This window comes from Ictidomys tridecemlineatus, chromosome 1 (assembly GCF_052094955.1).
Source record: "Ictidomys tridecemlineatus isolate mIctTri1 chromosome 1, mIctTri1.hap1, whole genome shotgun sequence".
NCBI classification, from domain to species: Eukaryota; Metazoa; Chordata; class Mammalia; order Rodentia; family Sciuridae; genus Ictidomys; species Ictidomys tridecemlineatus.
In genome coordinates, this window is record NC_135477.1 from 212,752,570 (window position 1) to 212,769,571 (window position 17,002).

The 17,002-nt window shown below is 31.5% G+C and overlaps 1 protein-coding gene across 8 annotated transcripts in view; it reads left to right on the forward strand.

The window, feature by feature from the left end:
* The window catches only part of Adamts6 (ADAM metallopeptidase with thrombospondin type 1 motif 6), a 289,202-nt gene that overhangs the window by 17,343 nt on the left and 254,857 nt on the right, over positions 1-17,002 (forward strand). For 7 of the 8 annotated variants that reach the window (XR_013423336.1, XM_078015828.1, XM_078015829.1 and 4 more), the window contains 4 exons: positions 3,511-3,679; positions 8,646-8,860; positions 9,416-9,499; positions 10,011-10,156. Coding sequence is in view for 6 of the 8 variants with exons in the window: in XM_078015828.1 (XP_077871954.1) it covers positions 3,511-3,679; positions 8,646-8,860; positions 9,416-9,499; positions 10,011-10,156 (614 nt within the window). In the remaining 2 variants the exon portion in view is untranslated. Of the gene's footprint in view, positions 1-3,510; positions 3,680-8,645; positions 8,861-9,415; positions 9,500-10,010; positions 10,157-17,002 lie in introns of those variants that run through there. The other variant, XM_021722486.3, reaches the window with a different exon arrangement.

A 17,002-nucleotide genomic window follows, 5' to 3' on the forward strand; every position in this document is an offset into this window, starting at 1 on the left:
AGATAAAGCAACTATGAGAAGGGGAGAAGATTATGACATGAGGTTTGAAGCTGGTCTTTTGTTTTGAGGAAGGAGAGTGAATTGTTCAGAAATGGCAACAAATCTCAAGAACCTTGCTTATAGGTCCACTAGGAGACATGTAGAAGAGAAAGCAGCCACTATAACAGGACTACAAGGAAGAAATGTCATTTAGGGAGATTCATATTTTTGTTAGAGCAAGATGATAAACATTCACAGATAAGACTGAGGGTATAGGAAATTTTGTTGGTGATTGAACTTGAGAGGGCATAGAAGTGTTTTAGATAATGGGGAGTAGAAGGAGATGGGATCTGAAAACATGATATACTTAACCATATGACTCGTAGAATTCAGTGGATGCAGCTTGGGCTTCTTGTAGGAACTAATAGGCAGGGAGTGGGGACATTTGTGAAATTAGTTCTGATGATTCTGAGGCAAATAGCTGAATGCTGATGCTGAAGGAAGCAATAGCAGGGCTTTTGCAGGCATGCAGAAATTCCTGGGACTTTACCTTAACTGAGGTCCTCCATATCTGACCTCCAGCCCCTTTCTAATCCTGTAATCTTTCTCCTCTTCTCTTTCTGCAGCCTGTGTAGCTCCTTGCTGTTTCTTGAATACACATGGATGTTCCTAGCTAATTCCCTTTTCATTTGCTTTCCTAGTCTCTCTGCCCCTCCCAAGACATTTATTTGGGTGGCTTTATGCAGGTTTCTGTTCAAATATCACCTTTTTAGAGAGAATTTCCCCCATCTATTCTAAAATATTTGTATAATGCCCTCACTTTTGATTATTATCTGTCTTTTAAAACAGCCTTTCCCTCCTTTTTCATTTATCACTATCTGGTATATCATTTATTTATCAAATTAATTAATTTTTTCTAACTCCTCCCACTAGACAGGAGGCATTCTGATAAGAGTTGACACTTTGGTTCACTGTTGTAGATATCCAAAGCCCATTTGATGAATGGATAAATAAAATCTTAAACAGTCTGTAGAGGAAAAGCTAATAAAACTATAGTGGTTAGGAGAGTAGTTTCCAAAGACAATCAAATGAATTTGTTATTTAACTTTGCTCCATCTAGTTTCTCATCTGTAAAGTTGTGCTGATGTAAGCACTAACGTCAAAGAAAAGATGGGTAAATGTTTTACAGAATACCTAACATGAACTTTCTGGATTTCCCTTTCAGAAGTTTTTCCATTCTTTAAATTACAGATTTTGTTTACTTACTGCCTTCTGATTCCATTTACTTGCTGTAACATGACTTTCTTATCTGGGCCCTTTCAACTCTCTACTGCCCAGAGACCACTGTGATTTTAGGAGTAGAGGAGATGGGATCTGAAAATCTGACATACATAACCATATGACTGGTAGAATTCAGTGGATGCAGCTTGGGCTTCTTGTGGGGACTAATAGGCAGGAGTGGGGCATGTGTGAAATTAGTTCTGATTATTTTACCCTTTCTGCAGAGTACCTTAGATTCTACTTTCTATACTTCCTTCTAATCAAAACTCATATTGAAACTTGCCCCCTTTCTGGAGGTACTGTGCTCAGTTTCCTAGTACAAACAATGGTGAAAATAATATGAATCAACTAAGGTTTGCTTTATTTTTTGCATTCCTCTACTCATTCATGTGGGTTATAGGCGACTTCAACTTTATCTGTAAATTAGAACATTTCCAATTATGTCTTCTCTTTTTTTCAAGCATGTTTTACTTAACATGCATTTCTCTAAATAGGATCTTAGAGAATTAGAATTCAAAGGGATCTTAGAGATTATCTGGACCAGAGGTTTTCAACTATTTTTTCTTTCTTAAAGCAGCAAAATGCTTTTCTCATATGAAATGTTATGTGGAAACTTAATATACAGATTAATAAAAGCACAGCTGATTCTAAACCCCAGAATCCAAGCCCTGTAGGTCTTCCTTTGTTGTCTGGGACAATCCCCTGAGGGCACTTTCATGGAACCCTTAGGGCTCCCCAGAGTGCTGTTTTAAAACCACTAATTTAGAACAACCCTTTCATTTTTCCAGCTGAGGAAATAAGCCCATAGAGTTTGTGTTTTATCCGGTGTTACAGGGTAAATTAGTTGGATTAAGAGCGATCCTCACATGTGCCATTCTTAGGAAAACACTGTTAGACAAGCGTGGAAGTTATTATTTTTTGGAAGTTCTTATTTTTGATGCAGGTCAATTTTACCATCTTATTTCTTTTTGTTAATAAAATTCTATTTGAAACCTATTACATATGAGATATTTTCTATGGCTCTGATGCAAAGAAATGGGACATAACATGTTGCCTGTAGAAAGCAAATTGTCTAGTTGGGAAGATAAAACATGCAGTTATAAGTTATATAAAATTTAAATAAAACTTTAGGCTTGAGATATAGTAAAACAATGTGGCATAAATTGAGAAAAATTGATATCTAAACTCTAGTAGAGCTCAGAGGAGAGTGAAGGTACTTCATTTGGGCTAGAGAAATTTTTAAATGGGAGATATGATAACTGAGTACTTGGCTTAGAAAATAGGTATAAGGCAATGGAACATTATGAATAATAGCAGATCTTTGTTTACCAGCTCCTTTTCATTCTTCTGTCTAGAATTGGGCAAGTTCTTGACCTCTGAGCCTGTTACTTTATCTGCAAAATGAGAATGCAAGGAATGTATGTTAACTAAGGACATATAAGTTGATGTAACTTCCACCTTAAAATGTCAGTGGTTATCACAATAGAAGTTTATTTCTTCCTTATATCAGTGTTTATATTAGACAGATTTCTAAGAGGTCACTCAGGGACCAGGTTCCTTCTTTCTTTTTTTAGCTTCAACTTCCCCTAGATCTTAGGAACCCTCTCCATTCAATTGGCAGTAAATTGAGTGAATTCCACTGGAAAGGCATTTGAAGGCTGATATACAGCCCTCTGTACATTTTTTTAATTGGCTAAAACTTAATCACATATCTGTATTTAAACACAGAAAATGTAGCTACATTATATACACAATTTCAAAAGTAAATAAATTTTAAATATTCACATGGAGGTCTGTCACCTTGAGCAGAGTTGTTGGGAAAGTTGTAGTAGACAATGTATTTATGCTTAGTGGAGTGCATAGCATATAAAGGTATTTAAATATCCTTTTTAAAGATTTAGGGACATTTTATACCTTATGGAGTTCAAATAATACATGACAATTTTTATTAATATGTTTTAAACCAGGCACAGTGGCATAAAAAGTAGCCTTAATCCTAGTTACTTTCGAGGCTGTGAAGGGAAAATCCCAAATTTGAGGCTGGCCTTCGAAATTTAGCAAGATCTTGTTTCAAAAAATGAAAAGGGTGAGGGATATAGCTCAGAGGTAGAACACCCCTGGGCTCAAACCCCAGTACCATTGAAAGAAAATTTTAGGAGAAGTATCAATTCATTTTTGACTCTTGGTAATAATGATAACAAATGTTTAAAATGATTGTTCTTCTTGGTAATCTTTGTTTATTTTTTTTAGCATGGTATTATTGCTACAGAAGATGAAGAATATTTTATTGAGCCTTTAAAGAACACCACAGAAGATTCCAAGCATTTTAGTTATGAAAATGGCCATCCTCATGTTATTTACAAAAAATCTACCCTTCAACAACGACATCTCTATGATCACTCTCATTGTGGGGTTTTGGGTGAGTGTGTAGGTTTTGGAAATAATATTGTATTGTATTACCCCTTTTTCTTTCTTCTGGAAAATATAGTAAGGAAATAATTACTTAATAATAAAAGTAAATAGGAATTTGAGTAATTAGACATATGTACAGGGCCCTCTTAAAAGTTGTCATATATCAGTAACTTAATTAATTAATTAATTAAAAAATATTTTTTAGCTGTATATAGACACAATACCTTTACTTTTGTTTTTATTTAGTTTTTTTATGTGGTGCTGGGGATCGAACCCAGTGCCTCAGACATGCTAGGCAAGCACTCTACCACTGAGCCCCAACCCCAGTCCCCAGTAATTTTAAATCAATCTGGAAGCTCTTTAAGAAGTCCTTAAATGTAAATCTGTATAAAATTTGACACCTTTTTTCTTTGAAGGGAAAAAACATCATCTTATTTTATTCAGGTAATGGTTACAACTTGCATGAAGAAGTGTTCCATTGTACTCTGTACTATTTAGTTAGTTTGCTAGTTTCCTGCTAGTAGCAGGAATTTAGACACTTGAATAAGACTTGAAGAGTCATAAGGTAGTTTTCAAAGATAGATATGGCACTGAATTAGGGAACTATATGGTACATGATAGAGACAACAAACCTAGACTTTATTGATCAAGGAAATCTTCATGGAAGAAGTGACTTCTCAGCTAAGATTTGAGGTCTACCATCTCCTGGAAGGTAGGTGGGCAAATGTAGAATGATCGGTGACTAGACTGTGCCACATAGAGGAAACTGCATTTTCCAAGGTCCTAAGCAAAAGAGAGAATGTCACATTCCAGAAACTGACAGTACATGTAATGGGATATTAGAATATGGACTGGAGAGATGGAGATGGGGTTCATGGTGGTTGAGGGGTGTGGTTGTAAGCAATGAGACATGAAAGATAAGGTCAACATGAAGGGCTTATAAATAATATGAAGTAATTTGTTTACCCTGAGTATGCTGGAAACACACTAATAGGTTTTAAGTAGGAGGAATGACATAATCAGATTTATTTTAAAAAAAGAGTATAAGTAGCTGTGTGGAGACTGAATTAGAGGAGAGCATGACTAGAGGCAGGAAGTTAGGAGGATGTTAACATAATGATAGGAAAACTTAAGAGACAAAGGCCACTTAAACTGAATCCACTTAAAACATGAAACAAAATTCCTTATAATAAGTAAAAGGTTTGATTTAGTCTTTATATTGACTTTTATTAGTCTTTATGGAAATAAGTTTATTCATTATGGAAATTAGTTTATTTTATCTTGTATTTAATAAGACTTAGGCCATAAGTACAACTATATATAAATAAATTCCTTAAAAACTAGGATTCAAATATTTAGTTGTTTGTTTGGATATAAAATTTTTAATAAAATAACATACTTCTCTTTATGAATATAAAGAAGATAACTTCTCACACAAAAAAAATTTCAATATTTTATCATTCTGAAAGGCGTTTCTTAATTTTGATATTCAAATTATTCTCTTTCGTAGTTCCAATACATTATTTGAACTCTAGCAGACTTTATGTTTCAGTGGTTTAGGCATGAATCAAACACAAATTTTTATTGTTATAAAATTCTTCCCTTTTGGGGGAAGATTTTCTTCTTTTCTTCCCATCTCTCCTCTGCACTATAATTGTCTCTTGCCTGGACTACTGTACTAACTTTCTATAACCTGACTCAAGGTTAATAGTCCTGTTTTTAGTCAACTCTGTCTCCTAGATCTGACCTGTCACACTTTTAGACACTTCACTGGCCTTCCCATTAGTGGCAATATGGTAGTAGTTCCCTGAGTTCCAGGAATTGTTACTAGATGCCATTGGTGAAAAAACTATTTTATGTTTTGTTACTTTGGGAAGTGTCTGGTTAAGAACTTGATTGTGATACTATCTCAACAGCATAGGTCAAGCAAGAGATAGGAATTTGTAGACATATATTGCCAATTAGCTTGTTATGAGTCATCAAGTTTATATCAAACTATAGGATATAAAAGCACCATTGACACTGGATTCAATGATCTCATATCCAGATATGAATTTTTCCATTATAATTAGATTCAATAGATGCATTTTAAATGATTTTTATGGAAGTAATATCTGTTCTCTTTGGAATAGTTAGAGAATAGAGGAAAAAAGAAAAAAACATTAAAATGAAAATTATTGTTATTCTTGCATCCAGAGATAACTGAATTTTCTTTTAGTCCATCGACATAGATAACATTATGTCTCTATACCTACATTATTTACTTATGTATCTACTAAATAAATATTCATTTAGCACTATGTGCAAAGCTATTTTAGGTGCTGAGGATGCATAAATAAATAAAGCAGAAAATATTTTTACTGTCATGGAGCTTATATTCTAGTGAGGAAGGACAATTAACTAAATAGGTAAATGAACTAATAAATATATGACCAACTATCAAGAAATAATAAATGCCATGAACAAAAAATAAAGCAGGTTAATTAAATAATTGTGAATGGCTATATATATTCAAACATTTTGATATTGATCAAAATGTTAAAATCTTGTTTCAGATGGCAGTGACATCCATATGTTGGTTTTGAGAAAAAGTTACTGGTATATATGGTTATGGAGCAATGTTTTCTTAACATCTCTGATCTATCTGAAATTAAATTGAGCAAAGCAAATGTATCATTTTTTTGGTAAATTTTATTTAGTTGTAGATGGACACAATATCTTTATTTATTTATATATTTTATGTGGTGCTGAGGATCAAATCCAGTGCCCAGATGTATTTTTTTAATTTTTTTTTTTAGTTGCAGAGATGGACACAGCTTTATTTTATTTGTTTTTTTTTTTTTTAATGCAGTGCTGGGTATTGAACCTAGTAACTCACACATGCTAGGCAAGTGTTCTACCATTGAGCCACAACCCCAACCCCCAAATGTCTTTTTTTTTCCTTTACTTGTAGATAGATACAATACTTTTATTTTACTTATTTATATGTGGTGCTGAGGATCAAACCCAGTGCCTCACACATACTAGGCAAGTGCTCTACCACTGAGCTACAACCCCAGTCCAGCAAATGTATCTTTACTAATCTTTATGTTGGAGCAAAACAGATCAATCTTTTATTCTCATGTACAGCTAAAAATATATTAGTTACAGATCATTAAGCTTAACATTAAGGAGTCAATTATTTATAAATGTAGATATAGTTTCATAATGAGCTAACCATTCTGTATTAATTCAGTTTTTAAAATGCAATTGAGCTCTCTTGATTTTAGTCATTCCATATGTCTGTATAAATAATATCAAATATATAATAATATTTGGTATATACAATGTGTCATTGATGGACAATCATAAACACAAAGATGTAGAATTTATATTTAAAGAATTTGTAGTCTGATAGAGAGTGATACAGTGATAGCCAAGCAAACTACCAATTTAAAAAAATAAAAAGTTTTAAAATTATGACAATGAGAATGGTGATATTGATAATAGCAGTGCCTTATACTGAAAACTTATCAAATGAAAACTAACATTGCAACCTATTTAGTACCCAATCATGCTAAATTCTTCTTTCAGTACTTAAGATAAAGAGAAATTGAATACATTGGAGTAATGGCCAAAGGTTGGAAATTAAACTCATATTTAAACACTTAATCTGTTTAGCCAGAGAAAGAGAAAACTGGGCATGACTTGAATACATGAATGATTATATGATCACAGAGGATTAGGAAGGAGGAATTGGAGTTTTATTGATACAGGAAAGATTTGGCAGTTTCACAACAGTATTGCCACAAACATAGTGGTTTAAGCAACAAATATTTATCCTCTTATAGTTTTTATAGGTCAGGAACCAATGTGGATGAGCCATCTACTCAGCCTAAAACAGGCTGGATTCTCATCTGGAGAAGAATTTTTATTTCTCCTTTCCCATGGATCTTTGTAGTATTCAATTATTTCTGGATTGGGTAGCTTTAGTTTTTGGCTTGTTTGCCAGAGGCAACCTGCAGTTTTTTGCCAAGAGTTCACCAATATGGTTGGTTGCTTTCACCAAGCCAGCAAGGGAGAGACACTAGACTGGTGCTACAGTATTATTTAACATAATTATGTAATATACATTAATTTAATTTTTCCTAACTATCTTTTTCAATAAGAAAGGGTAGAAAGATTTTCAGATCAAATATAAGAATATGGAAGTGAGTATGCAGACAACCTCTACCTGCTCAAGTTTTTCAAATGAAGATGAATATATATAAGGCAGTGTTTGCAAATGCCATGGAACTAAAAGGTTTCCTTATACTGAAGGATGTGTGATAATAGACACCAAATGTGGTTTAAAGCAAATTGTGTTAGAATCTTTCAACTCTTGTTTTAATGCTCCTTATCTCTAGACTTTGGAAAAGGAATACTTTGTGTACTCTGTTAGCATAAATAGTTACTGCAAAATTATGTAGAACAATTAATTCATAGTCATTTAAATTGTGATTTCTAAAATAGTAGAATTGGTTTTAATTAAGATAGTTTAATAAAAGCATTTTACTTCAAAATAAATGCTCAGAAATAACTTAGGAGTAGATTTTTGCTGTATCATTGTTTTTTTGTTTTTTTTTTTTTTTTACCAGAACTACTTTAGGCTGTTTCTAAAGTTTATGCCTTAGTTGCTTTTAAAATAAGTGATTCTTTAGAGTATGTATTTTAAATTTAAAAGTATTATGATATAATTACTCCCTGGAATAATAGGAAATGATTATTTGAAAAATGTTTTACTATTAATTCATTTACAGATTTATTTTTATGAGTATTTGAATGTTATTCTTAAATTTTTAAAGATACTACTGCATTTCTTCATTCCCTTTCTTAATTTTGAAAAATCATAATACATTAGAAAATTTATGAGAAGTTTATCTAAATGAAAAATCTATAAATAAGTATGTTTAATTAGTGATTTTATCTGAATTGGCTAATTGTTCTTATTGTAGACCTCACAAGAAATGGCAAACCTTGGTGGCTGAATGACACATCATCTGCTTTTCCTTCTTTACTGCCAACTAATGACACACATATTCACCACAGACAGAAGAGATCAGTGAGCATTGAGCGATTTGTGGAAACATTAGTAGTGGCAGACAAAATGATGGTGGGCTACCATGGCCGCAAAGATATTGAACACTACATTTTGAGTGTGATGAATATTGTAAGTTTGAACTTTCTATATACTGGTTTACTTAGTAGTTTGTTGTACTTTGTACTAAGTTCATAGATTTTTACTAGGAAACAAATGATCATAAGAATTCATCTATCTAAAATTGTAGAGAGATTTTTTGGAGCTTGAGATTTAATTCAGGGCCTCATGCATGCTAAGCATGTGCTCTATCACTGAGATACAACCCAAGAATTGGCCTATTAATGTTCAAGTTCCATAGAAAATAAACTTAAAGATAATCTTATTGTTAGTTTTTAGATGATATGTTTTTAATGGGCTATTAAATCTTGTTTAAAATGTTTTCTATAACTTGAAATATCAGCTTACCCTTTAATTACTGTGTTATAGTTCATTTCTAGGAAAAAATATTTCTTGAGGTAGACTGGTAAAATCTTTTACCAAGGCATCTTGAATTTTAAACAAGATAGCATTAAAAATATATTTTCATATATACAATGGGCATACTTTTTTTAATCAGATAGAATCAAACTATGATCCTATGATTTTTGTCTGACTTTGTGTCTTTTCTTATTTTCTGGAGGTCAGGTTGCCAAACTTTATCGTGATTCCAGCCTAGGAAACGTTGTGAACATTATAGTGGCCCGCTTAATTGTTCTCACAGAAGATCAGGTAAGAAAGAATTAGTTTTAAACCTAAACCTCTTAGGCTATGGAGTTATTTATTATTAAATAATATATTTCCTTATTTGTCCTCTTAAGAAGTCATAGTTGATTTTGATTTTTAGCTCTAAACATTTAATGTTTTAAGCAAATTTTAAATACTTTAGAAGAATATACCTCTTAAGTCTTGTTAAAACTATGTATATATGTGTATTAGCTATGTTTTAGTATAAGGATGAGCATTTGCATGGTATACTTTATAACAATGTTTTTTTTTTTTTGGTTTTGTATGCTGATAGCCTCACATATGTTCACATTATAATTAAAGCTGTAACTGGAAAGAATGTTCAATAATAAACTAAAAGAACTCTAGGTCAGATATTATAGAGATCAAAATTGGCATGAGATTATTCCTAGAAACCACTGCTTCTAATTATAGTCCCACTTTAGTCTTCAAAAGTTTTAACAACTGACCTTAGTAATTTGTTTGGAACATTTCTGGTATGCATGTTGTATTGCAGCCAAACTTGGAGATAAACCACCATGCAGACAAGTCCCTCGATAGCTTCTGTAAATGGCAGAAATCCATTCTCTCCCACCAAAGTGATGGAAACACCATTCCAGAAAATGGGATTGCCCACCACGATAATGCAGTTCTTATTACTAGGTATGGTTTGTTGCAAGTATTTTTCCTTTGATTATTGTTTGTTTGATATTATAACTATATTTAGCTCTATCTGAAGCCTTATTCAGGTAATGAGGATAGAAAAAGCAAAATGGCTATTTCTTTTTTACTACTGAGAAAGAATATATTATTAATATGTTGACATTAAATGAACCAAATAAGAAACAAGAGGAGATTAAGGTTTGACCTAGAAATTTAATAAATAACTTTCCTTCTACTGATTAAGTCCTACTCATAATGTTTAATTAGAAGCACATATATGATTGATTAATTGAACAAAATACTTACAAAAAGCAACATTTAAAAGTATAAGAAAATGTCTATTTTAAAAATAAAGCTGTGACTCTAGGTTATAAAATATATTAAATATTCTTACCTCCAAGTTGTGTTAGTTTATGTAAATTTATTAAAGGGGAGGAGAATAATGGTAGTTACACAATTTACTTATATGATTATCTATTTAAATTTTAATTAAGATATATAAAGAAGATTTATTATATTATGTGTTAAACAGCTTTTCTCTCAAGCAAAATTATTAACTGGACAATAACTGAAGGAATTCATATATTGATTTCTAGTTTTAAAAACTGCATTCAAATTTTTTTTTATTCTTAAAGCAACAACTCTGTGAAGTAGATAGTATTATCTTCCTTATGTTAGAAAAGAGAAAACATTCAAAATAGTTAAGTATGTTTCTCAAGGTCACTCAGCTAAGTGAAAGAGGACTCAACTCTGATGATCTTGTCTTCCTTGACTATCCTATCTTAGTTTATTTGTTTACTTAAGTTTTGGAGAATCTGTTTATGTTGCCCAGGCTGGTCTCAAACTTCTGGGTGGAAGCCTCATTTTCCTGAGTAGCTGTAACTTCAGATGTGCATCACCATGACGGGCTTTGTTTTAGTTTTTTTATATTCTAATTGTGGTTGGTCAGAAACGTTATGCTTAAATAATTTTAAGTGTATCTTTTGACCTTTTTCCAGTATTTACAAATAAAAGACAAAATAAAATAACAGTAGCAAGCAAGCAAAGTGAAAACACTATTCTGCCTTGGCTGAGTGAAATAGCTTTTTTTGTTACTTTAATTATTTCTCATAATTTGCAAGGCAGTATGTACCAGATGCATTATCTGTGGTGTGCTCATTGACTCTATGTTAAGTTCTATGGATGGAGTATAAAGTACATGGGATAAGAATCTTAAACTGAGTAACATAAGTTACTTCAGTGTAATTTTTAGAATAAATTCTCTGTTTAATGAACTGCAGAATTTAAGTTTCTGAATCTGTTTGTTTCATTGACTTCCTCTACTTGGTTATTATAAACCAGAAATTTTTGTTTATGACCAGTTTGCTGAAAAAAACAACATCATATGGTTTTATGTTCATATGTATTGACACATTAGTCTGATTAATTCTGCATTTGCGTGAGTCTTGTAGTCTGGAATGTTCCTAATATATACTTAAGGAATTAAAAATCTAGGACTTGTGCTAATGAAAAGCTTTGTGTTTAAAAAAAAAAGTTAGATATGATTAGTGTTGATGAAATTACTAGAGGAAAATATCTAATATATATAGTTTACAAAATTTCACAGATATTTACATGACTTTTTTGTTTATATTGTAAAACACTTCTTCACACAAAATGAGACTTCACATTTTTATTTTGTATCTATATTGGATTTTTATCTTTTGCATCAAATGGCAGCAGTTATACCAAGGGAGCATATTTATAAGTATTCAAGTAGTGAGCTAGATCTGGGCAGTTAGCCACCCTTTCCTTGCACTGACAACATTCAGCTGTACACTTTGTTACTCTGAATTGGCCTAAATATTTTTCTAATTTTTTTTTACAGAGCTCTTCCTTGCTTCTGTAAGCTACTTTGAGTGCCTTTTTTGATGTTTGGGATTTTAACATAACATTTTCTCCTTAATTTGTCTCTAATGATTAGAAAAGTACTAGAAATGATGTTAGGATTTAATAGGACAGTTTAGAATTTGGATCTCGTATCTTTTTAGATTGGCTAATGTAGTAGAGATTAGAAAAATGCCTCTTTTGTGACAATGTAGAGTATTTCATTTAATTGTTACTAAAGTCTCAAAGTAATTTTTAGCCTATTTAATAGTTTATAATAGGGCTACAGAGTGACTAATCGAAAGAGATGACTATCATCTTTGTTATTTAGATAGTTATTTTTCAGAGAATGGAAGGAAGTTATCAATGCTCAACTCTCCCTTATATATTTTTTATTTGTAAAACTGGGTATGTTTAAATCATAGTGCTACTTTTAATAAAAATAATTCTGAGAATTCTATAGATGATTTTTATATTAATGTTGAAAACTGCTTCATATGACTCACTTATCAATATTCAGTGTTGTGACCCCTCCTTTTATAGTTTTTATAGATAATAATTTATTTTTGCTCAAAATATCAGCTCACTAGGAATAATAATATGTTATTACATAGGAAGTATAAAGATTCATTAGGAATTCCAGGAGAAAACTGATAGTTTATCTCCCAAGGCCAAATTTTATCCCAAGGCATTAAATGTTATCTCCCTTTACCAAATGATATCTTATTGTCTTATTTTATTGATTTAAATTTGAAACTGTGCTCTACACAGTTATCAGATAATTCTTACTAGACAGAAAGAAAATAAATTTATTGTTGCTTTTTTCTATTATTAATAGTAGTTAAGTAACATCAAAGAACATATTACAATTATTTGTGTATACATATACTTTTATTTTTATGTACATATATTTTATATGTCCACATACATATATGTGTATGTATACACACACATTTACTATATGGATACACTATTTTACATATACCTAACAGAGATTAATGATATAAAATATAGTGAAAAATCTGTTTTTACCACCCAGATTTAGCAAATCTGAACATTATGCAGCTTTGTGTCACTTCCTAAGATAGTATTCAGTTACCTTTCTGTGGTGTAGTAACTGCCTGAAATCTTAGTTCTGAATACCAGGGTTAGTGCTATAATATAACTGTGGAAATATGACAGTGCTTCCATATATTGTTATATTCCACAAATTACATTATATTTTAAATAAACATGAATAGTAGAATAATGAAACTAGTCTTTCAATTTTTTGTGATTTTAATGTAAGATATCAGTATTAATAACTTGTATTGTTTATTGTTTGCTTCCATAGAGTAGATTTATTGAATGATTTAACAGTTGATAGTATTCACCTAAATCAGCTTGATGTTTGGTAACTCTTTTTTGAACAATGGAATATAACAATATATAACTACTGGGCTGGGGATGTGGCTCAAGCGGTAGCGCGCTCTCCTGGCATGCGTGTGGCCCGAGTTCGATCCTCAGTACCACATACAAACAAAGATGTTGTGTCCACCGAAAACTAAAAAATAAATATTAATAAAAATCTCTCTCTCTCTTTAAAAAAATATATATAACTAGATCAAGAAATAATAATACTTTGTACTTCAAACTCTAGAAACATAATTTAAGAGGGCAAAGTACGACAGTATTTATACAGTTAAGAAGTTACTTGTTTCAAAACTTTCAAGTTATGTTTATTAATATTTGTATTTTGTTGCTTTTATAAATTATTTTTAATTGACAAAATGTGTATATTTATGGTGTAGGGCATGATATTTTGACATATGCATACATTGTGAAATGTCTAAATCAAACATTAGATTGGCATGCATTATCTCACTTTATTAAGCTTTGTACTGACAAGCTGCAATTAACAGATGCTTAGGAATAAATACTGGCAATTTGACTATTATTTAAGTTATTTTTATTTCCCTATAAAGTCAGGAAATAAGCTTAAAATCACCATGAGTTTAAAGTCAAGCCAATGTCTAAATTTATTTTGTTCAAAAAATCCATACATAGTCTGAAATTCATTAGGATTTAGAGACAGTTTGTACTAGCATTTATGATTAGTAATTCATGTGAACAGACTAGTGTATACATTTCTTAGCGTTCTGTTCTATGAAGTATGAGAAACATTATTTTTCCATTTTTAAGATATTAATACATAGTCATTTATATTCTTAGGGTAAGAATTAGAGCCTCAATCCTGTTTTTGGACAAAAACTTTATTGAAATCTAATTCATAGACCACATGTTTACCCATTTAAAGTACAATTCACTGTTTTTTAGTATATTCACAAGGTTCTGCAACCACCATTGTAATTAATTTTAGAATGTTCTCTCTGTCCTAAAGGATTCCCTTTATTCCTAGCCCTTCCTTTGCTCCAGTGTAGGCAACTTCTGATCTAACTTTCTGTCTGTACAGTTTTGTCAGTTCTGGACCTTTCATATAAACAGAATTATATAATATATGAATATTTTTGTGTGATTTACTTCTTTTACTTGGCAAAACATTTTAAAGGTTCATCAGTGTTCTGGAATGTAGTAGTATTGCTTTTCTCTTTTTAATTTTCATTTTTGCAGTGCTGGGAATTGAACCCAGGCCTTCATACATGCTAGGCAGCAGCTCTACTCCTGAACTACATCCATAGCCCTGCTTTCCTTTTACTAGCCTAAATTTTCAAAAACTCAAGGTACCTAACTTTTAAGAATGCCTTTGTTTATAGGCTTTTTCAGTTATTACTTGAATGATCTTTCATTAGTGAAATCACAGGACTTATAAATATATCTTAAAATCTGATGCAAAAATTGCACACAAAGTCAAAATAATTTGGTCTTTAATTAAAGTGGACATATTTATCCTCTTAAGGGGTCATGACTGTTTACTTGGGTATTGCTGGATTATAAAGGAATTAGAATTTTCAATGTCAGTCAACCAATGTTTTTAGATAGGCATTTAAAAATAGCTATAAATATGGTTTCTTGGCATGTAATGTATTGATTTAAACAAGTTTTCTTAGTTTTTAAAGATAGTGTCTATTGGAATTATGTAATGGCTTCATAATTATATATGAGAACAGATAGAAGAAAGGGAGACTAAATGTAGTACATTAACATTTATTTGGTATTCACTAAGAATTTTTTTAATCCTCAAGGAAATGCCAGTTAAATAAATATCTTATGACCTATTAATAAGCATTTAAGACTGTGTTAAGTTACCCAATACTGAAAAAAAACCTCTCAGGTTTATAGACAGCATAGAAATATTAATGCAGAGTATGGACCAGTTGATTGTGGTATTTGGACATTTTTAAGCATTTGTTATTTTCTAGATTCCCATCATTCCTACCCATCTCCAGTGCTCAAACCCCTCTTCTTGTTTCTTCAGTTTTTTTCCCTTTTTTCCCTGCCTTTTTGGTTTCTTATTCAAAAGTGTTTATCTAGATTCACTTTCCATTCCAGTCTCGGTTTATGACAAACTGGAGTGACTGTAAATTGGGACATTCTTGTTGTTGTGTATTTTACAGTGCTGGGGATTGAACCCTGGCCTTGTGTAAGCGATGCAAATGCTGTATCGCAGAGCCATAATCCTACCCCATAATTGGGACAATTTTAAGAGTGAAAGTGGGTCAGACTTGGAGAACCGGCACAAACTAAGATCTGGCAAAACAGGATTATGTTTTTATTATTATCCCAGGCATAACCTATGTTCCTGAAACTTTAACTAAAGAAGGAAATAAGATTCTTTTCTATCAGTGCCTGAGGTTGACTAAGTACATTGCAATTTAGTGAGTTATTTTTGTTCATACCCTGACAAAAACACCGTGGCTTACTTGCAGTGGTTGTCTGAAAGTGAAGAAGGATGTATTGTAGTCAACAGTTAGAGAAATAGAAATTTTAGTACTTACGTTGGTTTTATGGATGTAATGATATAGGCATATAAACAAGTGCTTATTATGTGCCATATACTTATGAGCTTTATAGATACTTAATCATTTAATTCTTACATAACTGCATGAAATAGGTACTGTTATTGTCTTCTTTTCATAGATGAGAAAGTTGAGGCACAGGAAAGTTAAATGATTGGCAAGGTTATATAGTAATTAGTAAAACCAAGATTTAAGCCAAACCAGGTATTAAGAGTCCTTTTAGGAGGAAGCATAAAATTATTCAACAAAAATTGTGTGGGGAACCTTTAGTAATATTTGGACCTGTAGTAGGCCAACTTCTAAGATGACCCCAAAGATCTCCACCTCCTGGTGTTTGTGACCTTATATAATCACCTCTTCTTGAGGGTGGGCTACACCTAGTGAAATGGCATTTTCAGTAGTCTTCCTGCTCAAGTACAAGGTCTATCTTTTCATTTATTAATGTTTTAATTTCTCATAGTAGGGGTCTGTGGTTTTCAGTGTTTTTACATGTTTGATCATATTTTTTATGTTATTGGGAATGATATTATTTCTAAAATTTCATTTAAAATTGTCACTGGTATATAAAATAGAGTTGATTTTTATATATTGATTTTATATCCATAATCTTGCTAAATTAATTTATTAGTTTTATTATTTAAAATCATTTCCACTGGATTTTCTATAAAGATGATCATGTTGTCTGAAATTAAAAACAGAATCACTTCTTCATGAATGAATTTTATATCTTTTTCCTGTCTTATTGTTCTAGCTAGAATATCTACTATGATGTTTAATGAAGTGAGAATTGACATCCTTATCTTGTTCCTGATCTTAGTGGGGAAAGAATTCTCTTTCATCATTAGCTGTGAATTTTGTTTAACATCTTTTATAAAGTTGAGTAAATTTAATTCTAATCCTACTTTGTTGAGATTATTTATCAAAAGTGAATGTTGGATTATATTAAATGCCTTTTTTATATCATTTAAAATGGATGATCTTCTTTTTAAAAGTTTATTAATGCAGTGAATTACATTGATTGCTT